This window comes from Oncorhynchus mykiss, chromosome 15 (assembly GCF_057628025.1).
Source record: "Oncorhynchus mykiss isolate SJ-2025 chromosome 15, ASM5762802v1, whole genome shotgun sequence".
Classification (NCBI taxonomy): Eukaryota; Metazoa; Chordata; class Actinopteri; order Salmoniformes; family Salmonidae; genus Oncorhynchus; species Oncorhynchus mykiss.
Genome location: NC_143036.1, coordinates 55,366,992 through 55,390,536, shown reverse-complemented (window position 1 = coordinate 55,390,536; position 23,545 = coordinate 55,366,992). Strand labels below are relative to the sequence as shown.

General features: G+C 46.1%; 1 protein-coding gene across 1 annotated transcript; it reads left to right on the top strand.

Annotated features, from left to right (window-relative positions):
• The first annotated feature begins 975 nt into the window (after positions 1–975).
• On the top strand, positions 976–2,519 carry LOC149978108 (general transcription factor II-I repeat domain-containing protein 2A-like). Its single transcript, XM_090199032.1, has 3 exons — positions 976–993; positions 1,486–2,382; positions 2,496–2,519. The coding sequence occupies exons 1-3, from the start codon at positions 976–978 to the stop codon at positions 2,517–2,519; spliced, it is 939 nt and encodes a 312-aa protein (XP_090055158.1).
• Positions 2,520–23,545: the final 21,026 nt, after the last annotated feature.

Genomic DNA, 23,545 nt, shown 5'->3' with positions numbered 1-23,545 from the left:
CAAACCATAGATGTCTACGCTATGTTTCACAAGTTTGAACATCAAAGTACAGTACAGTAGACCACAGAAGAGTACAGTACATTACAGTATGGTAGAGCACAGTATGGTAGAGTTTAATTCATTAGAGTAAAGAACAGTACAGTAGAGTACTGTACGGTAAAGTTTAATTCAGTAGAGTACACTAAAGAACAGTTTAATTCAAATCAAATGCATTTTTAAAGGCCTTTTTTCATCAGCAGATGTCACAAAGTGCTTATACAGAAACCCAACCTAAAATCCCAAACAGCAAGCAATGCAGATAGACGCACGAGGGATAGGAATAATTCCATAGAAAGTCAGGAGCCTATGAAGCAATTTAGAGAGGAACCAGGCTATTCTGGATGTGCCGGGTGGAGATTATAAGAGTACATGGACAATAAGGCCAGGTTGTTCATCATAGATGTTCAAATGTTCATAGATGACCAGCGGGGTCAAATAATAATCACACTGGTTGTAGAGCAGGCCTGGGAAAAGGCCGGCCATATGCGGCCAGCGACCGCTTTACAGCCCGCGGAATCATGCTCAGATCACATAAAGAATTTGCGATAGTAAAGTTTTGAAATACGTATTTGTTATTCAAATTAAAAGCCCAATGAATACTCGCCTTTGTGTAATAATTTAACTCCCACCTCTTGTGGGACATTCATTTTAAAGGCACGTATTAATAAAAACATGCACGAGGACAGACAGTGACTGACAGGCTGACACACACGTCACAGTTACAAATAGTAGCTAGCTAGAAATTGCGCAAAAATTGTTTTTTCAAAGAAAAGGAAAGTAGACAATGAATGTAGGGTGTTACAGCAAGAGTGGACATCAAAATACGTCTTTATTGAGGTATCAGGGAAAGCTGTGAGCAAAGAGAGCATTGCTGTCTTGAAAGACTACAACTTGTCCCGACACTTCCAGATGAAGCATGCAGAGAAACATAGGAATATGTCTTCTAAGCAGAGGGCAAGTGCATCAAAAGAGTTGCTTTCTCAGTTGCAAAAGCAGCAAGGAATTTTCAAAAAACTGCATTCAGCAAACGACGAAATTGCGAGAGCTAGCTATGTACTGGCCCATAAAATTGCTAAACATAGCAAACCCTTCGCTGAGGGCAAATTTATTAAAGAATGTTTCATTTACAAAGCAGCAACACTTTGCCCTGACAGGAAAGAGCTGTTTGAAAATGTTTCCATGTCAAGACGAACAGTGACACGGCGTGTTGAGGACATCACAGAGAATATGGCACAATAGTTGGAAGACAAGGTAAAGGAGTTCACCTATTTCTCCTTGGCCCTGGATGAGAGCAGTGATGCACTTGACATGGCACAGTTGTTGATATTCTTACGAGGCATAACCCCAGACTTTGAATTTACACAGGAGCTTGCTTCAATGCAGTCAATGAAGAGCACAACAACAGGGAAAGATTTATTAGTGTAGGGTTATAAGTGTGTGGCAAAGCTGGGACTGAGTTTTGAAAAGTTATCCAGTTTGACCACTGATGGGTGCCCAAACTTGACAGGAAAAAACGTTGGCCTTTTGAAAACGATACAAGATCAAGTAGCTGAGCTGAACCCAGATCAGTTTTTTTTCCTGCATTGCATTATTCATCAGGAGGTGCTCTGTAAATGTGTTCTGAAAATCAGCCATGTTGTGGATACAGTCACTGAAGTTGTAAACTTCATAAGAGCAAAATATTTAAACCACAGGCAGTTTGTCTCACTGTTGGAAGAGACAGCGTCGGCTCATGCAGATCTCCCCTACGACACAAACGTGAGATGTTTGGGGAAAGTGCTTAAAAGGGTGTGGGACCTGAATGCTGAGATTGCTGTGTTTGTGCAAATTAAAGGAAAATATGTGCAAGATATAGAATGGTTGGCTGATTTTGCCTTCACCGTGGACATCGTGGCCCTCATGAATGAACTGAATTGCAAACTACAAGGGAAGGGCCTTTTTGCACATCAGATGTACAGCCTTGTCAAAGCCTTCAAGGGACAATTACTCATCCTGACCCGCCAAGTAGAAGCCAACAATCTCACCCACCTCCCGACACAACTAGTCTGTTCCCTATCAGATGACCAGCGGGAGAAGTATACCTTGCTGCTGCACGCTTTGAACGGTGAGATTTCTCGTCATTTTGAGGATTTCAAAGTGTTGGAAAATGACATGCTGTTGGTTTCCTCTCCTTTCACCTTCAATGTGGATAACGCTCCCGCTGACCTGCAACTTGAGCTTATCGATCTTCCGTCTGATGCAGTGATTGGAGAACTATTCAAATCAATGTCACTGACGAGGTTCTATGCATCTCTCGATGAACAAAACATTCCAAAGATCATGAGTCAAGCTCAGAAGATGTTTGTACTGTTTGGGTCAACCTATGTATGTGAACAGACATTTTCAGTGATTAAATATAACAAGTCAAGGCACAGATCATCTCTTACTGACTCTCACCTCTCAGCAATCCTGCGCAGAGCGACATCAGAAACTATACCTGACTTCACTGCTCTAGTTAATGCCCATCAGAGACTTCACTCCTCACACTGATTGAGTAGTTTAAATGTAATGTTGAGCTCTCTATCTTTCTTGTGTTTTTGTGCATACCCATTAAGAGTTCTGTCCGTGGGGTTGAATGCAGTGTACTTTTCCCTCTGTGTAGTTCATTGCATGTTTAAAAATGAAAATACCTACCAAAATGAGAACATGAATGTTGTTTATTTCTGTGCATGTTAAAAAATTAAGATAAGTAGCATATCTGGATGTGATTTACAGTAGATATATCTGTCAACACAGTCATACACATGATGTATAATCCTGCAATATGATTCTGGCCCGCGATGGCAAAAATATATTCAAAAATATATTCTAATGTGGGCCTGCATGGAAAATAATTGCCCAGGCCTGTTGTAGAGGGAGCAGCAGGTCAGTACCTCAGGAGTATATATCAGTTGGCTTTTCATAGCCGAGAATTCAGAGGTCGAGACAGCAGGTGCGGGAGAGAGAGCGAGAGGGAGAGTTGAAAACAGCAGGTGCGGAAAAGGTAGCACGTCCGGTGAACAGGTCAGGGTTCCATGGCCCCAGGCAGAACAGTTAACTGGAGCAGCAGCACTACCAGGTGGACTGGGGACAGCCAGGAGTCATCAGGTCAGGTAGTCCTGAGGCATGGTCCTAGGGCTCGGGTCCTCTGGGAGGGGAGAGAGAGAGAGAGAGAGGATTAGAGGGAGCATACTTAAATTCACGCAGGACACCAGACAAGACAGGAGAATTACACCAGATGTAAAAGACTGACCCAAGCCCCCTGGCACAGACTATTGCAGCGGAGATAATGGAGGCTGAGAAAGGGGGGTCTGAGGACACTGTGGCCACCTCCGACAAATTATTGCCACCTAATAATCTGCTGCTCTAATTCAGTAGGATACAGTACAGTACAACACAGTATAGTTTAATTCAGTAGAGTACAGTTTAGTTCAGTATAGTAGAGTTTAGTAGGGTACAATACACTACAGTATGCTTTACTTTACTGTACTCTAGTATGCTGTACTGTACTCTAGTGTACTACACCTTACTTTTCTTTACTGTACTGTGTACTGTAATTTACTGTACTCTGCTGTGCTGTACTGTACTGTGCAGTCCAAACATGTTGAATAAAAAGGTCTATGATTGGTTGGGACCCGACCAAATCTGAACCAATTATAGACGTCTATGTTTGGGCTAAATCAAGGACATCTGTTATTGGTTCAGATTTGGACCGGCCTTGAATTCAACGTCCAGGGACCACCCCAAATCTGAATCAGGGGAGAGGGTGCATGTGTGTGTGTGTGTGTGTGTGTGTGTGTGTGTGTGTGTGTGTGTGTGTGTGTGTGTATGTGTGTGGTGTGTCTGTGTGTCACAGGAGGTTGGTGGCACCTTAGTTGGGGAGGACAGGCTTGTGGTAATGACTGAGGCGGAATCGGTGGAATGGTATCCAACACATGGTCTCCAGGTGTTTGATGCCATTCCATTTGCTCCGTTCCAGACATTATTATGAGCCGCCCGCTCAGCAGCCTCCGTGTGTGTGTGTGTGTGTGTGTGTGTGTGTGTGTGTGTGTGTGTGTGAAGGTCAGGCATGTCCCTGTGGATCTCCAGAGCAGCAGATTATTAGGAGGCCCATTCAGTAGAATAGAGTGGCTTGAAAGACTCTAGGCTCTGGCAAGCCCGTACACACACTCACAAACTATTGAGCCTGGAGCTCTGGGAATCCCATACTCAGGGTGGCATAGCATTGAAACATTGTAGCTCCTCAAGAACCCCATTGGAGAGCAGAGGGAGGGCTACAGAGGGGACAGAAGAGAGCAAGCGAGAGAGCACAGCAACAGGGTAAGAGGCTGGAGAATCCCTAGAAGGACCAAAACTCTTTATCTGAAGGGATGATTGTTATTAGCAGGAGCAGAGACAAGGGACTTCCGTGAGGAGTGGAGGAGAGGAGTGGAGGAGGAGGTGAATGTGTGACCTTGCCAACGGTAGATCCCTGGAGTCAAACACCAAGGGATTCGTATGCAGACACAGAGAGAAAAGACACGAACCTCCTAGGGTGGAGAGGGAGAGGGGAATGCGGACGGTTGATGTTGTTTTACAGTTTTTTACAATCACTTTGGCACTAATTTCAGAAGCTTGTGGTCATTTTTCAAAACTCTAGATACAAGACACAACTCAAAAAATAACTTGTAACAGGCAGTCCAATGTTCAAAACATTGCATTGTGCATTCAGATCTTTAAAGAATCCTTCCTGTTGCAGAATCATTTGTTCAAATAACTAATTTATCATGAAATACGAAAGGAACATTCATTTAAATCACACAAGATACCGATAGTTTCATTGTGTAGTTGTTCGTACAATCATTAAATGTTGTAGAACAAAATATGTGATACATGTTTCATTATGGTACTACACGTAAATATATCACTGTAAAAGGACTAGTAGAGAGAATACTACAGACACAGTGGAATGTTTGAATAAAATCTGAAATGTATTGATGAAATACAATAAAACCACAACATAACGTAGGTTTCTTTGAATCAAAGCTAAAATAATTAGCTACAAAAAAAAGAAAAAAACTACAGTAGAACGTCAACTGCAGTGTTCCTCATCTGGCTTATTGTAAAAAGCAAAACAAAGGCTTGATTATTGTACTTCTATATTTCCATCATTCCTGTATTGTGGATTTGGCCCTAGGTTCTCATCCACATCACAATGGATATTTTCATTAGCCAAACATCTTGGTGAGAATCTTCGGGCATGGCGAATCCACGCCTGACACTGGTCTGCCGTGATGTCATTGCATGCGTCATCCATGGCCTGGAGAATGGTGGCTTGTTTTTGAGGGCGCCTATCATATACCTTCTACCTCCATGTGGAGAAAAAATCCTCAATTGGTTTAAGGAAAGGAGAGTATGGGGGTAAGTACAGGGTGGGAAATTGTGAATGGGTCTGAAACCATGCTTGTACCATTTGAGCATGGTGGAACCTGACATTATCCCACACAATGACATAGGTCACGCCATCAGCTCTACAGACCTGATTTAGCTCATCAAGGAAGGTAACAAGGAGAGCTGCATTATATATTCCAATACGAGGTCTGCATTCCACCACACCGTCTTTTGATATAGTCACACACATGGTGATGTTTCCCACTGGCCAATACAATTCCGACTTCTCCTCCTTGTCTTGGCCAGGTTGAAGCCTGCCTCATCCAAAAATAGGAATTTGTGAGGGTTTTCGTTAGCAACCGGCTGCATCACCCTGTAAAAATAAATTTTGGAAAGAGAATGACTGTTTACAATGATGTAGAATTTGGGGGAATTTTTTACAACCGGCATCTTGGAACTGAACATACCTGAACATGCTCAGTCCTCAGTTGCTTCACTCTGTCTGCATTTCTTTCAAAAGGCACACTGAGAGTAGCCTATTGTTTACTGCACGGTGAAGACTTACCGGTTCTCACTGCGGAAAGTTCTGATGATTGAGGCCACGGTTGATCTTCTGAGGTTTGGTTGAATCATTGGAGATGCCTCAGTCATTGTCATGCCATGATTTACGACATGGTCTACAACTATTGCTCGGATTTCATTGGACACTCTTTGCTGTTGCTGCCGCTGTCTTTGTCCGTGGCCTTGTCCTCTACCGCGTTCCCCCACACATCTCAAATGAGGACCACGACCACCTCTCAGAGGGGGTGCATATCCCCTGCCATTCCTTTGACCACCACGTCTTCCTCCTCCCACTGCTTGAACTCTATCGTGACCTGGATCACCTACCTCACTCATTTCACTATATACTCATACCACAATGTGAAATCAATCATTAGTAGCAAGTTGTCCGTATTGGAAAAACAAAACACACAAAACATACAGTACATACACTCGCCAGCCATTTTACTAGGTACACCTGCGTGTTAACGCAAATAGACTTCTCCTTCGAACAGCGAATCACGTGGCTGCCTGCAACTCAATATATAGCGTAGAGAGCTTAAGTTGTTGTTCGACGAAACATTAGAACGGGCAAGATGTATAACCTAAGCAACTTTGACTATGGTATGATTGTTGGTGCCATACATTGTGGTTCCAGCATCTCAAAAACAGCTGCCCTCCTGTGATTTTTACACACTACAGTCTCTAGAGTACAGAGAATGGTGCGATAAACAAAACACATTCAGTGAGAGGCAGATCTGTGGGCAAAAACACCTTGTTAATGAGAGAGGTCAGAGGAGAATGTCCAGACTCCTTCAAGCTAACAGAAAGGCCACAAATGCTCAAATAACAGCCATTTAACACAGTGGTGTGCAGAAGGGCATCTCTTAATGTACAACACTGTGTATAATTCAGGCTGTTGTGGAGGCAAGAGGTGGTCCTACCCAGTACTAGATAGGCGTACACAATAAAGTGGCCGGTGAGTGTACAGTAATGTCAAATCTGAAAACATGGTCTGGAAAAGCCGTACATGGGACCATAGAAACATAGAAACATAGTGTCTGATAAAGAATGATGATGAAATATTACATCCATAGATAATGTAGTCCAATTGGTTCATGTTCCACTGTAATTGGTATCAATGGATCTCGCTATCCTGAAACTTTCATAATCTAAACATGGAGTATTGTTTGTCCGTTTCCATAAAACTATGCATTAAGAGTAATGCAACAGTTATCATTTTGAGCAGTTGTATCAATAAATAGTTAGATTCCAAGAACACAGGATGAGATGTTACTATCCTTTGTGCAAGCACTTCCAAGAGTTCATGAACAGTGAGCCTGGTGAAATTTGGGGAGTGCATCGTCAGTAGTGTACCTTTGGTTCCTAGGGAGTTTCGGCCTTTCACACTATACACCCTCCCCAAAGCGGCCAGCGACGGGGTGATCAATCCTACGCTTGCGTCCCATTCCCAATTAGTCATAGGAGTTGCCTTGTTGTTGATAGCCAACATCCCATGGGACTATGCATGGCAGGGGCGTCCTCCTCCCTGAGTCAAGATCATTGTAATGGAATGAATAGACAGTCATCTCAGATGCAATGTGTGAATTGCGTTTTGAAACGATAATACTTGATGTAAAGTTGTGTTATTTTGAACAGGTGATTTTAGTTCAATGAACAAATTATCTTAGCTTTATGTGTATTGTATGCAAGCAATTGGAAAAAGTGTTAGAGTTTTGAAAAACGACATCATAGTTTTGAAATTAGTGCCAAAGTGATTGTGAAAACTGGCGGCTCTGGCGGCTCCTGGCTGACTGGCTGACTGGCGGCTCCTGGCTGACTGGCGGCTCTGGCGGCGCAGGACAGACTGGCGGCTCTGGTGGCTCAGGACAGACTGACGGCTCTGGCGGCTCAGGACAGACTGGCGGCTCTGGCGGCTCAGGACAGATTGCCGGCTCAGGACAGACTGGCGGCTCTGGCGGCTCAGGACAGACTGGCGGCTCTGGCGGCTCAGGACAGACTGGCGGCTCAGGACAGACTGGCGGCTCAGGACAGACTGGCGGCTCAGGACAGACTGGCGGCTCAGGACAGACTGGCGGCTCTAGCGGCTCAGGACAGACTGGCGGCTCTGACGGCTCAGGACAGACGGGAGACTCTGGCTGCGCTGGGCAGGGCAGGAGGAAGGCTCTGGCAGTGCTGGACGGGCGGAGCACCTGTAGGGCGGAAGACAGAGAGACACCGGAGGGCTGGTGCGTGGAGGTGGCACCGGATAGACCGGACCGTGCAGGCGCACTGGAGCTCTTGAACACCGGGCCTGCCCAACCTTACCTGGTTGAATGCTCCCCATAGCCAGGCCAGTGCGGCAAGGTGGAATAGCCCGCACTGGGCTGTGCTGGCGAACCGGGGACACCATGCGTAAGGCTGGTGCCATGTACGCCGGCCCGAGGAGATGTAGATGTAGTGCCGGCTTCATGGCACCTGGCTCGATGCCCACTCTAGCCCAGCCGATACGAGGAGCTGGAATGTACTGCACCGGGCCATGCACACGCACTGGAGACACCATGCACTCCACCGCATAACACGGTGCCTGCCCGGTCCTTCGCTCTCTCCGGTAAGCACGGGAAGTTGGTGCAGGTCTCCTACCTGCCTTCGTGTGCCCCCGCCTATACATTTTTGGGGCTGCCTCTCGGGCTTCCAGTCACGCTGCCGTGCTGCCTCCTCATACCGGCGCCTCTCTTCTTTCGCTGACTCCAGCTCTGCTTTGGGGCGGTGATATTCCCCTGGCTGTGCCCATGGTCCCTTGTCGTCCAGAATCTCCTCCCATGTCCAGGAGTCCTGTGTTTTTAGCCGCTGCTGCTGCTGCCCGTTACCACGCTGCTTGGTCCTTTTGTGGTGGGTGTTTCTGTAACGGCTGTCGTCTGTGGAAGAAGGAGATGACCAAAGCGCAGCGTGGTTAGTGTTCATCTTTTTAATAAGAAACTGAACACTTCAAAAATACAAAACAACAAAGTGAAAACTGAAACAGTTCTATCTGGTGCAGACACACAAAGACTGAAAATAACCACCCACAAAACACAATAGAAAACAGGCTACCTAAATATGATTCTCTATCAGGAACAACAATTGACAGCTGCCTCTGAATGAGAACCATACTAGGCCGAACTCAAAAACCAACATAGAAAACAAACAGACTGCCCACCCCAACTCACGCACTGACCATACTAAAACAAAGGCAAAAACAAAGGAACTAAGGTCAGAACGTGACACTTGTATTTAAATGTATTTAAATACTTGATTCTTACAAGTGATAATCTAATACAACTATTGCATGAGACTGATTTAAATAACATATGAAACCCATGCGGCTGTGTCGCGCCCACACAACTCTGCGTGACTGAATACAGTCACTGCCTGAGTCAGAACAATACATCAGAACCAGCAGCCTTCAACAGTAGTCTTAGGTGATGAATGTGTGATAATGAAGCATAGGGAGAGGTGTGTTTGTGTGTGTCTCTGTGTGGATGTGCATGTGTGAGTGCATGTTTGTGACAGAGATTGATCGAAAGAGTGTGTGTGTGTGCATGCGTGAATATGTGTGTGTGTGCCTCCATACCTACAGTATGATAGGTAATGAACGTGTAGGGGACTTCTGCGAATGATGGGGACTTCTGCGAATGATACAGACTGTGGCGCAGCCATACGACAGGGGGGACTAATCTGCTACACCCTGTCCTGACACGCCTGCACACACACATGCGCGCACACACACACACAATCCCTCGTGTATCTCTCTCCCTCTGTGTGTCCTTGTGTGGCGTCAGAGCACAGTGTCCTCAGACGACATCAGAGGGAAGAGAAACAGGGACAAGGACATCTCTGTGCATATGTGCTTGCTGTGTGTGTGTGTACCCGTGTGTGTACGTGTAATCTCTACACACAATCCAGATCCTCTGCCTCTGATAAACACATCCTCTCTCATTTCGTTTTTACCCTCGCGGCGCGACGCTAAACACATCACACACAGCACGCCACTGTGCTCATCGTCACGCTGGTCACCACAATGACACCTAGGTACATCATGTGTGACTTACGTGTCACACCTATGGTGCCAGAGAGCAGTTGGGAGGGAAGGATGGATGGAGGACAAGGAGGAGGTAGGGAGAAACGTTGAAAACGTCTAATTGTGCAGTGACTTTTAGAGCTTGTTGGGGAATGAGGAGGTGAGGATAGAGGGATGAAGGGAGGACACAGTGGACAGATTTTTAGCTCAAGAGATTCTCAGGCTACTGTGAGGTGTCATTGTCCTGGTTAACGCACTTCCTATTAGTCTCTTCGGGGTTATGCGCACACACATGCATACATGCAGGCACACACACACACGCTCACACATACCCACACGCACGCATACACGCACACACACACACCCACTCACCTACCCTTCAGGTCTACCACCAACAAGATCTCACGGTTTGACACGGTTTGACTTCAGCATTCAACGTTAATTCTGAATGGTTAAAGTAAGGGTTAAGGTTTGGGAAAGGGTTAAAACCAAAAAAGATCTAACGAGAGCAATGGGATTGAACACGTGACCCTCTCAGATGGAGCTCGCAGCTTACTTCCATCTGCCATTCTCTCTCTAATATCTGTGACTTCATTACCCAGTGAAATATTCAGAGTCAGTTGCAGAATCAGGTCCATGAGTAATTCAGTTTAATTTAATGGACAGAGTTTCCTCCACTTAGTATATTAGGAAAGAGTGACAGAGCCAGGCTCCTAGTGATCCAGCCTGGCTGGTCGTGACAACACTGGGCCCAGGGCAACAGCAAGGATGAGGATATGAAATACACTCAAGGGATTTACTCGGCAAGTTACAGGGACGTCGATAAGGAAATCCATAGTGAGGCTTTGGCTAATTCACCGGGAGATGCATATGGTAGTGATTTTGTTTTGTTCGATACTTGGGTAAGTGTTTTGTCCAGGCACTGCACTTTATGGCTGTGCATACTGCTCTTTCTTTGGCTAAGATGCTTCAATATGTAAAGACAATCCCCCAGAGTGTGACAGAGAGGAGAGGCTGGAGGAGTAAGGGAAGTTAAATGGGTTCAGATGAGGCTGTATTGGTGTGAGTGCAGGTCAGCATTATACTTTAGGAGCCCTGAACACAATTCTCCCTTCTGGATGTTGCAGACAGGAAGTTATTATTATTATCATTATTATTCTGGTTCTACCTCACAAGCCCCATACAGTTGTAACGGAGTATAATCACCTGACAACCCTTATAACAGAAAATAACCTCAGCTCCAGCAGCTTTGATCCTACTTGGCCTCTTCATCTCTAATTTACCACCCCCTTTAGTGCTTCCTCCAAACAACTCAACACAGCTCTGCTTCCTCGGAATCTTTCACGGCGATGAATAACATTGATGAGACGTGTACATACGTCATACACACACACACACACACACAGGGCCAGAGAGAGACACAGGCACACACACACTTTCTCCTCTAGTCCTGTGGGCACAGCAAAATGGAGAGCTCAAAAAAAACACAGCTCCGAAACAGTGCCATGCTAACCATGTGAAACACGCACATAGGCAAACACGCACATATGCGCACATTGTGTAAAAGGCAGCCGAGTTCTACTCTATACCTAGACGGTGATCACGATCAGTCCAGGCCTCCAGGCCTCCACACACACACACACACACACACACACACACACACACACACACACACACACACACACACACACACACACACACACACACACACACACACACACCTGACCTATTACCATTATTACCCCTCCCAAAGTCTCTCACTCCCTGGCTGCTGTGAGCTAGAGGTCTTCAAGGGTCCACCCGAATACCCGATCGGGCCCAAAACTCTGTAGTTGACCCTCGGATCCGGGTCGGATTTTATTCTCATGGGTCTTGCGTATATGTAATTCAAACTATAGTAGAGAGGGAGAAAATTGTCTCATTTATGCTGCTGCTCAGGTGTTTCACAAGAGTGGCGCGTACGGTAAAAAATGACAAGATTATGTTTAAATACTGTTTATGCATCGAATAGCTTTGATGAGTACTCTTTCATCTCTCTCATCTATGGGACTGAGTTGGGCCTCTGGGGCTTGGTGCTGGCAATTGATTTATGATGGCTTGATGATAAAACCTACAGTCTGCATTCCATAGAATTGATGTTGGTGTTTGTGTACTATGAGGGGGGAGATGTCTCTGGTGTGGACGGCTGATGGGAGGGACATTATCTTTGGGGCCAAACCCTGATTTCTACATAATTAGAACAGTCTTCACAACAGATGTTATCTGGTTGTGGGGTTACTTCTTTCACACATACAGAACCTCTCCTTTGACCCACTCCACACGTCTGTTGTTTGTCACGTACTCCGAAGGATGTGCTTAGTCTATAAAGGTTGTAACCCATCTCTGCTCGTTGTGTTCTCAACAATCACTTCCCGGGGTGGTTGCTGATGGCTCCTTTACTGCAATAATTAAATAATAAATTAGCCAACCCAGCTAGCTAGCTTCTGTTCTCGGTTTGATGGAGTCAAAACAGGTACTATGTAAACAGATTGGGTGATAAATAACCTAGCTATGGCAGCTAGAAGTAACTAGTGCAAGTCGGCTTGGTAGCTGCTGTCTCTCTCTCCCTCCTCCTTGTGCCACTCAGTCACATACAACACCACACGGCACCTGCTGTTAGCTCATTTATTCCTTTCTCCCTCAGTGCATGCATTAACAGCTTCAGTTAATGATGTAGCTTCCTTCCCTCACTCGGATCGGATCAGACCGGGTTTGGACCCAACCAGGTCTATATGGGCCAGGTCTGGTTGTCCTCGGGTCCGTTTAGACTGGGTCTCCATATTTAAATAATGTATTTAGGTAGGATCCGGGCAAGGAGGAAAGCCCCCCCCCCCCCCCTCCAGTCCTCTGTCTGTAGGCCTTGGAGGGAGAAAGAGCAGGTTATGAGAAAACCACTAAGGAAAAAACACTTATCTCTCAGGGCGGAAGATAAGAGAGTGAATAATTAATAATACAGACAGACAAAGGAAGAACAAATAAACAGACTGACGGATCAAAATGTTTTCTGGCTTTGTTAATCTGTGATAACCAGTAAATAAAGGAGCCTGGGGATAGAATGTGAGAAAGAGCAGAAGGTAGAGAGTTGAAGTGGAGAATATGATAGTGAGAGAGACAGGAATGAGAGAGTAGTAGAGAAGGCTAGAGGAATGGGGAGAATAGAGGATGCCCACCCGTCTGTCTGCTTGACCTCAGAAGCCTCAACAGCTGCCTCTCTCTCTGCTATTTTGATAATTTACGCAGCAAGATTAAAATTTCAAGAGCAAAACGTCACAATCTAAAAACAAAATATTAAAACTCCAACAATTATTATCTGAGTCAACACTCATATCTTCCAAACACTGCATGAGGTAAAAATTCAACCAGAGGTGACTTGCAGGAAACATAATTTCTGATTAGTTTGTGATAAGCTCCTGTACACAGGTATCAGCCGTGGCTAAAACCCAATTTTCCTGGCACACAGTCACTCCAACCTGTTCTTGAAATGTGATCAGTCTGGCTCCTCACCAAAACAACGTACCCTATTACCCAGCCCAGCTAAATGGGTACAGACAGACAGACAGATAGTTACCCAGATCAGGCATCTACATCCAAAAACATGAATTGAGGGGAGCAAATCGCCAGTCATTTGAAAACCAATATCACCAATTTAATACAGAGAACATTGCCTGATTGAAACTGACATTGGAATGGGTATTTTAAAAGCAGAGGTCCGAAGAATGTTCTCCAGCAAGTCCATGGTTAGAATATTTATGACTACATAGCACTTAGATTAGGCCCTGCGTATGTCTGGTGAAATCACAGGTTTAGGAAGACAGTGGATTATGAAGTCAGAACAGTTCAGCCTCGAGTCTTATACTTTTCTATCAGAAGGTGAGTCACCACATCCCTGAGGACTGCAGATGTGTATTATACTATTTCGCATATAATGCCGGTGGTATTGTAAGGTGATTGACTCCATTACAGAACAGACACATTTTACCAGCTCAGTGTTGTGATGTTATATATGAGAGACATGTCCGGTCAAGACTCAGACGACGACAACAACACTAATCTCCTACCACCACCAGTAGCAGAATCAATAACCTATGATTCAATATACTGTATCGATATTCACTTAGCCTCATCCTGCTACCTATTCTAAAGGGGATAAAATTGACTTAGGGGTGTTTGCGATTTAGGAGAACAGCTGATGTGGGACTTGAACCAACAACCCTAGGGTGAAAGAGCAAGTACACAACTCCATGAGGCAAATGTCTCAGGGTGTCTCTCTCAAATGGCACCCTATTCTGTGAACTACTTTTGACCAGGAAACTCTATGGTTAAATGAACTACAATCTAGGGAATAGGGTGTCATTTGGGACATGGAGAGTGTGCGTGCTCATGCTTACTGTACAGGCTTACATATGGTTGACGCTAAAGTACCGTTCCTTCACTCATGTGGTGCTCTGTGGCCTTTTAGGCTGTCTCTTCAATGCAATGTCAGATGCTCCTTAGGTCTCCTGTCATATACACTGAGCAAACGGCTTCCGAGAAACTTTGATGATTCTTGATTCACAGAAATTGAGGAAGTTTACTTTGTTCAAAACATTTCTTCTCAGTAGTTTTTCTGTTTGTTGCCTGGCTGTGAGCGCCCCATGAGCTGAGATGAGGTGGAAATAAATGCACTCACAATCAAAGTGGTACAGTTAACAATGGCCTGATTCACAGAAAATAACCCCCAATCAGTGTTTATTATGCCTTGACAGGCCTCCACGGATATGTCACAAATGGCACCCTATTCCCTACCTAGTGCACTAATTTTGGCCATGGCCTATAGGTCTCTGGTCAAAAGAAGTGCACTATATAGGGAATAGGATGCCATTTGGGAAATAATCCTTGACTCACTCAGGTGTTAGACTACACACGGGTCACACCATGAACTGGAAATAAGCTGATAAAGGGTGGCAGGTAGCCTAGCAGTTAGAGCATTGGGCCAAAGGTTTGCTAGTTCAAATCCCTGTGCCAACAAGGTGAAAATTATGTCGATGTGCCCTTGAGCAAGGCACTTAACCCTAAGTGATCCAAGCTCATTGTTGATAATGGCAGTGACCTTGTGTCACGTTCTGACCTTTATTTCCGTTGTTTTGTATTTATTTAGTATGGTCAGGGCGTGAGTTGGGTGGGCAGTCTATGTTTGTTTTTCTATGTTTTGGGGCATTTCTATGTTTTCGGCCTAGTATGGTTCTCAATCAGAGGCAGGTGTCATTAGTTGTCTCTGATTGAGAATCATACTTAGGTAGCCTGGGTTGCACTGTTTGTTTGTGGGTGATTGTCTATGTTAGTGGCTTGTGTCTGCACAGGTCTCATTTTGTAGCTTCACGGTCGTATTTGGTTTATTGTTTTCGTTACTCTTTTGCATAGTGTTCAGTCTTTCTTTATTAAAGATTCACCATGGACACTTACCACGCCGCATATTGGTCCTCTGATCCTTCTCGCCTCTCCTCTTCAGACGAAGAGGAGGACGGCCGTTACAGAATCACCCACCAACCAAGGACCAAGCGGCGTGGTAGAAAGCAGCGACGACAGCAGCAGCAGCAGCGGCAGCAACAACAACAGCGGCCGGCTTCACAGGACTACACAACTTGGGAGGAGATAGACAGATGGGCCATCGACCCAGGGAGAGTGCCGGAGCCCGCCTGGGATTCGATGGAGCAGTGCAAGGAAGGTTACAGGAGAATGAGGTTGGCGAAGGCAGCACGGCAGTGCGACAGGTACGAGAGACAGCCCCAAAATTTTTTTGGGGGGGGGCACACGAGGGGTGGAGCTAAGCCAGGTAGCAGACCTGCGCTCACTCCTCGTGCTTATTATAAGCAGCAAGATACTGGGCAGGCACCGTGTTATGCGGTTAAGCGCACGGTGTCGCCAGTACGTGTCCATAGCCCGGTGCGCTATAGGACAGCCCCCCGAGAGTGTCATGCGAGTGCGGGCATCGAGCCAGGGCGTATGGTGCCTGCTCAGCGGGTCTGGTCGCCGGTACGCAGTTTTGGCCCAGGGTATCCTGCGCCGGCTCTGCGTGCTGTGTCTCCGGGGCGCTGGGAGGGTGCAGTGCGTCCTCTGCCCGCGCTCCGCTCGTACCGGGCGACTGTGGGAATGGAGCCGAAGGGAGAGGTGCGTGTAGTAAGCACTAGATCTCCCGTGCTTACCCACAGCCCGGTTCAACCTGTGCCTGCACTCTGGACGGTCCGGGCTAGAGTGGTTATCCAGCCTGGGGAAGTGGTGCCAAGGTTGCGCACCAGAGCTCCAGTGCTCCCCCACAGCCCGGTCTTTCAGGTGCCTCCTCTTAACCCCAAGCCTCCTGAAGGTCTTCCCAGCCTGGTGGTTCCTGTGGCAGCCCCACGCACCAGGCTGTCTCTCTGTCTCCTCCCTGCAGGTGGTCCTGTCTGTCCGGCGCCGCTGCCGGAGTCTCCCGCCTGTCCGGCGCCGCTGCCGGAGTCTCCCGCCTGTCCGGCGCCGCTGCCGGAGTCTCCCGCCTGTCCGGCGCCGCTGCCGGAGTCTCCCGCCTGTCCGGCGCCGCTGCCGGAGTCTCCCGCCTGTCCGGCGCAGCTGCCGGAGTCTCCCGCCTGTCCGGCGCCGCTGCCGGAGTCTCCCGCCTGTCCGGCGCCGCTGCCGGAGTCTCCCGCCTGTCCGGCGCCTCTGCCGGAGCCTCCCGCCTGTCCGGCGCCTCTGCCGGAGCCTCCCGCCTGTCCGGCGCCACTGCCGGAGCCTCCCGCCTGTCCGGCGCCGCTGCCGGAGCCCCTCTGCCCAGAGCAGCTGTCTCTCTGTCCCGAGCAGCTGTCTCTCTGTCCCGAGCAGCTGTCTCTCTGTCCCGAGCAGCTGTCTCTCTGTCCCGAGCAGCTGTCTCTCTGTCCCGAGCAGCTGTCTCTCTGTCCCGAGCAGCTGTCCCTCTGTCCCGAGCAGCTGTCCCTCTGTCCCGAGCTGCCCCTCTGTCCAGTGGGGTCATTGAGAGGGGTGGTCATGCTGAGAGAGCCACGGAGGCGGACAATAAGGCGGACTAAGACAATGATGAGGTGGGGTCCGCGTCCCGCGCCAGAGCCGCCACCGCGGACAGACGCCCACCCAGACCCTCCCCTATAGGTCAAGGTTTTGCGGCCGGAGTCCGCACCTTTGGGGGGGGGTACTGTCACGTTCTGACCTTTATTTCCGTTGTTTTGTATTTATTTAGTATGGTCAGGGCGTGAGTTGGGTGGGCAGTCTATGTTTGTTTTTCTATGTTTTGGGGCATTTCTATGTTTTCGGCCTAGTATGGTTCTCAATCAGAGGCAGGTGTCATTAGTTGTCTCTGATTGAGAATCATACTTAGGTAGCCTGGGTTGCACTGTTTGTTTGTGGGTGATTGTCTATGTTAGTGGCTTGTGTCTGCACAGGTCTCATTTTGTAGCTTCACGGTCGTATTTGGTTTATTGTTTTCGTTACTCTTTTGCATAGTGTTCAGTCTTTCTTTATTAAAGATTCACCATGGACACTTACCACGCCGCATATTGGTCCTCTGATCCTTCTCGCCTCTCCTCTTCAGACGAAGAGGAGGACGACCGTGACACCTTGTGTCTCAGGGGGAGTGGGATATGCAAAAAACACATTTCCAATTAATAAAATAAGCAAATTATCATTAAAGGCTGCTGTGACCAAAATGTAATTATATTTTGATGTTATTAAATCAAATCTGCACACACACACATTAAATAAAAAACTGCTAAGTACGTGGTACAGTAGGTAACCAGCAGGAACTAGTGTGACAGTATACTGGAAATCCTCTGCAGAGAAAAAAAACAAGAAGTAGAGTCAGTCTCTCTAAATGAACGCCATAGCAACCAGAGAACACCAAGACCAGGTGGAATGAAGGAAACAATGTGAAAGGTAAAAGTATCAGGCCAAAACGTCCTTGTCACATGCTTACAGCTGTATAAGTGGCTTTGCTCGTGCTGTGTAGGGGTTTCAGAATGCGCTACATGACGGAACAGGAAACGTTATCTACTCTACAGTAATCTCCCCTGTATGCCTAAGAGCTGTGTGTGCGTGTGTGTGTGTGTGTGTGTGTGTGTGGGAGGATAGAAAGGCTAAGAGCAAATAACATGTTGGCTGGGGAACAAGGGACGCATTGAGGTGTTGTCAACACCCCTCGTCATCAAACCCCTCAGGCGGTGGTAACGGTGGGTGCCACTCTGTACCACACACACCAACAAAGGCATTTACGTACGCGTGCACACACACATACAAGTGTACACACACAAATTAATGCAAGCACGCAGGCACGCAACTACACACACACGCGTGCACACACACGCACCTCATGTTCCAGGCCATGCACTAGAAATTCATTTGAATGATCTGTGACAGGGCTGACAAAAGGCCCTTAAATAGTTCCTGAAACACCCACTCCACTGCAGCACTACGGAACATAAGCAGAACATTAGAACCATTGTGTTTCATGGTGCTGGGGACCATAGGAAATAACATGGTTGCTGGTTCATCCTTCCTACTGCTGAAGGGTGTTTATATAACAGAATTGTGATGCCAGTACTTAGCAATACAGTAATTTATGTGATAGTACCTACTAATGTAACCCCCATTTACCTAATCACCAATCCCCACCAATAACTTTATTCGTCATCAAACTCCCGATTGGTGTTCCCATCCACAACCCACCCATACTATCATAAGCCGGCTCTTGTATCAAGCTCACATTGTTCATGCTAAAGGAACCATAATAACTCACCAATGACAGCTGTCACAGTCAGCAGCTTAGCTAACATGGCCTTTTTTTTTTTTTTAATAATTTTTTTAAACGATTTAACTAGGCAAGCCAGTTTAAAACAAATTCTTATTTACAATTCCGGCCTACCAGGGAACAGTGGGTTAACTGCCTAATCAGAGGCAGAACAACAACAGCAACCTTTCAGTTACTGGCCCAATGCTCTAACCACTAGAATATCTGCCGCCCCTTGTGGCCTGTAGTTGTGTTCCAAACTCACTAATAGTGGCTTTCTTGAAAAAGCCAGACCTTGACACAGAAAATATTTTTAAAAACGAATCGGCCTATATCGAATCTCACATTCCTCTCAAAAACGTTTGAAAAAGCTGTTCCACAGCAACTCACTGCCTTCCTGAAGACAAACAATGTATATGAAATGCTTCAGTCTGGTTTTAGACCCCATCATAGCACCGAGACTGCACTCGTGAAGGTGGTAAATTACCTTTTAATGGCGTCAGACCATGGCTCTGCATCTGTCCTCACGCTTCTAGGCCTTAGTGAAGCTTTTGACACCATCAATCAGCACATTCTTTTGGAGAGATTGGTCTTCATGGACAAGTTATGGCCTGGTTTAGATCTTATCTCTCGGAAAGATATCAGTTTATCTCTGTCGATGGTTTGTCTTCTGACAAATCAACTGTACATTTCTGTGTTCCCCAAGGTTCCGTTTTAGGACCACTATTGTTTTCACTATATATTTTATCTCTTGGTGATGTCATTCGGAAACAATGTTAACTTTCACTGCTATGTGGACGATACACAGCTGTACATTTCGATGCAACATGGTGAAGCCCCAAAATTGACCTCCCTGGAAGCCTGTGTTTCAGACATAAGTGTTTCAAACATAGTTAAATGTACAATATCAAACAAGATAATCTAAATCACAAGGCAGTTGGTGGCAAATGTTTTACTTTTAAACTCGGAAGAAACAGAGATGCTAGTTCTAGGTCCCAAGAAATAAAGAGACCTTCTGTTGAATCTGACAATTAATCTTGATGGTTGTACACTAGTCTCAAATAAAAATGTGAAGGACTGGACCCTGATCTCTCTTTTGATAAACATATCAAGACCATTTCAAGGACAGCTTTTTTCCATCTTCATAACATTGCAAAAATCTAACTTTCTGTCCAAAAATGATGCAGAAAAGTTAATCCATGCTTTTGGCATTTCTAGATTGGACTACTGCAATGCTCTACATTCTGGCTACCTGGATAAAGCACTAAATCAACTTCAGTTAGTGCTAAACACGGCTGCTAGAATCTTGACTAGAACCCACAAATTTGATCATATTACTCCAGTGCTAGCCTCTCTACACTGGCTTCCTGTTAAGGCTAGAGCTGAGGGAAGGTGAATGGAAAGGCACTGGATCTGGGGCTGAGTCACTGGCTTACTGGTGCTCTTCCATCCCGTCCCTAGGCGCGGTGCGTAACTTGAGTGGGTTGAGTCACTGACGTGATCTACCTGTCCGGGTTTGGCGCCCCCCTCGCGTTCGTGCCGTGGGGGAGATCTTCGTGGGCTATACTCGGCCTTGTCTCAGGTTGGTAAGTTGGTGGTTGAAGATATCTTTCTAGCTGGGTGGGGGCTGTGCTTTGGCAAAGTGGGTGGGGTTATAGCCTGCCTGTTTGGCCCTATCCGGGGGTATCTTTGGCCGGGGCCACAGTGTCTCCTGACCCCTCCTGTCTCAGCCTCCAGTATTTATGCTGCAATAGTTTGTATTGGGGGGCTAGGGTCAGTCTGTTATATCTGGAGTATTTCCAATGTCTTATCCGGTGTCCTGTTTAAGTATGGTCCTTCTAATTCTCTCTCTCTCTCTCTCTCTCCCTCTCCCTCCCCTCCCGGAGGACCTGAGCCCCGAGACCATGCCTCAGGACTACCTGGCCTGATGACTCCTTGCTGTCCCTAGTCCACCTGGTCGTGCTGCTGCTCCAGTTTTAACTGTTCTGCCTGTGGCTATGGAACCCTGACCTGTTCACCGGACGTGCTACCTTGTCCTGAACCTGCTGTTTTCGACTCTCTCTCTCTCCCGTCTCTAACTCTGAATGCCAACTGACATTTACTCATGAGGTGCTGACCTGTTGCACCCTCTACAACCACTGTCATTATTATTATTTTAGGCTGGGTTTCTGTATGGCAGTTTGTGACATCGGCTGATGTAAAAAGGGCTTTATAAATACATTTGATTGATTGATTGAGTTGGACAGCCCAGATACCTGCGGTTTGTCCAGTACTGAATCCCAAAGAATAGACTAGCTAAAACTGTTTTCTACTCCAACAGCAGCACTACGATTGTGAAGAGTGACAGGGAATTGCATGGGGTTGATCTACAAGGGCAATTCTCCATTTGGAAGAAACCCTTAAACATCATTTTAAAGGGAGAGCGATAAAACACAAAGTAGAGGTAGGAAGAGATGAATCCTTCAGCCAGAGTTTTCCAGCCTCTCTATCTCCAAATTACAGCATCTGGACTCGAGCGGAAGAGAGAAATCGAAGGGAATTAATTGCCTCATGATGCAGGAAGGAGAGAGGGGGAGGGAGGATGAGAGAGTGAGAGAGAGAGGGGAAGTAAGGTAAGGTAAAAAAAAAGAAAGCAGCCAAATTCATTTCTAAGAGGTCTCTTCACCAGGTGAAAATTCACTCATAATTTATTTTCAAAAAAATCTAATCATCATTTATATATCCCTGTCAGGATTCTACCTCTTCTTGAAATAGCTGAATAACTCAGGTTAAATACTTGTCAAAACAGGTACTTCACAATAATAACGACAACACACAGAGCATGCTCAAACCCTATCATAGTCTGCTATGAGTTGTTTACCTAATTATCTTTCACATGGCGAACGAACAAAAGAGGAGAATATCTCTCTGATGGTGATGGAGGGTTTGAATACGGTCCCCAGCTGCCTCTCCTTGGCCTACAGTGGCCCTAACCTTTCAGTGCTTTGGGGCTCAGTAGGATGCCCTGTTCCCTCCCTCTCAATACCCAGTACCAGGGACCCGCTGAGGCCTGGGCTATAGAGGCCCTCAGAGGGGGTAAGGGGGTTAGGGCACAGAGAAAGGTGGCTCCACACAGGGCCCAAACACACACAAGGCCCACACAGGGCCTCACTCACACAGAAAGTGTTGGAGGTACACAGGGTGGTAAACAATACAACGCTGGCAGCATTGCTATGAAAACCAGGCCTCGTCACTAACAAAGGTCACCCACTGTGCTGGCAAAGAGACGGGCTTATGCACCCTCACAGATGCACAGATGCTTGAACGCATGCACATAAAAAAATACTGCACTATCCTACAGAGTAGACGTGAGAGGGGCTTTTAGAACATAGCCTACTGTCCGAATGGCACAGCGGCAACTGCGTTGTCAACATGGCTTAGTGACAGGGACACTCAGAGTCAGCACAGCCAGTATCCACACTCAAATCTACTTAAACTTAGGCTTAGACTTAACCCTAACCCTGACCTGACAAAAGCACACGTCCAACTCTATATACTGTACATTGGTATATGGTCATGCACCCGCTGCAAGTGACACATCAAATCACACAAAGAAAGTGCATTAAATTAACTTAACACAGGTCAGAAATTGAAAACACATTTAAAGATGCAGTCCAGGATCCTAATAAGTGCAACAAATTCGTAACATATTATATGACTTGGATTCGTAAACATATCACACGGATTCGTAAACATATCAACTAGTCTAAAGAAAGCCAGTTTTATTGCTTCTTTAATCAGAACAACAGTTTTCAGTTGTGCTAACATAATTGCAAAAGGGTTTTCTAATGCTCAATTAGCCTTTAAATTATAAACTTGGATTAACTAACACAACGTGCCATTGGAACACAGGAGTGTTGGTTGCAGATAATGGGCCTCTGTACGCCCATGCAGATATTCCATAACAAATCTGACGTTTCCAGCTACAATAGTCATATATCAATGTAATTTACAACATTACAGTTTTTTTCGATTGCTAAACGACAGTGGACACAACTGGAGTCACATGTGCAAAACTCTAACTACAGTCTTCACAGCAGCAGTTCATGTGGACCAAACTCTAGTTTGTTTTTCATTGCTTGAACACAGTTTTCAAAACTCTACATACTTATCCCATGACTTTAACCGCAACCTGCACAACACTGTGGATTTACAGCACTTTGTTCAAATGCTAACACACTGCTGTCAAAACTGTGAACCACACATTCAAAACGGAATAGATTTCAGCCTTGTGCCTTTCAAACAATGCTGATTGCAATTTCAGCTGAAAGGCTAAGCAGGTGTCTTGTTTTAGACTTGTTAGTGAACACACACACATATTACAGTATATATAGGTAGAGCTCAGAAAGACTCATTTTGGAAATAGAACAAGGAAGATGGGTTCGTGGAGGGAGAAGGGTGGCAGGGAGAGGGCGGATGCGTGGAGGAAGACAAAGAAGACAAAGAGCTGTTATTTCAGATGAAATAAGGGCTACACTTATAGACCATGTCATGAACCATGGTCTCTCATTGAGAGAGGCAGGGTTGAGGGTGCAACCCAATCTGCAAAGATCCACAGTGGCATCTGTAATGCGAATTTTCCATCATGCAAACAGGTGAGTTACATCCTTACAGTAAATGAAAACATTACAGGAATCTATTTTGTATTGCAATTATAGAATATTTACACTGATATATATTACAGTAAGTTTGACTGT

Bases quoted from the DNA above. Each gene is read 5' to 3' on its own strand.
- LOC149978108 (XM_090199032.1), top strand. The intron at 2,383-2,495 runs GTACTGTTTGGG...AATCCTGCGCAG, and splicing joins GTCAAGCTCAGAAGATGTTT to AGCGACATCAGAAACTATAC.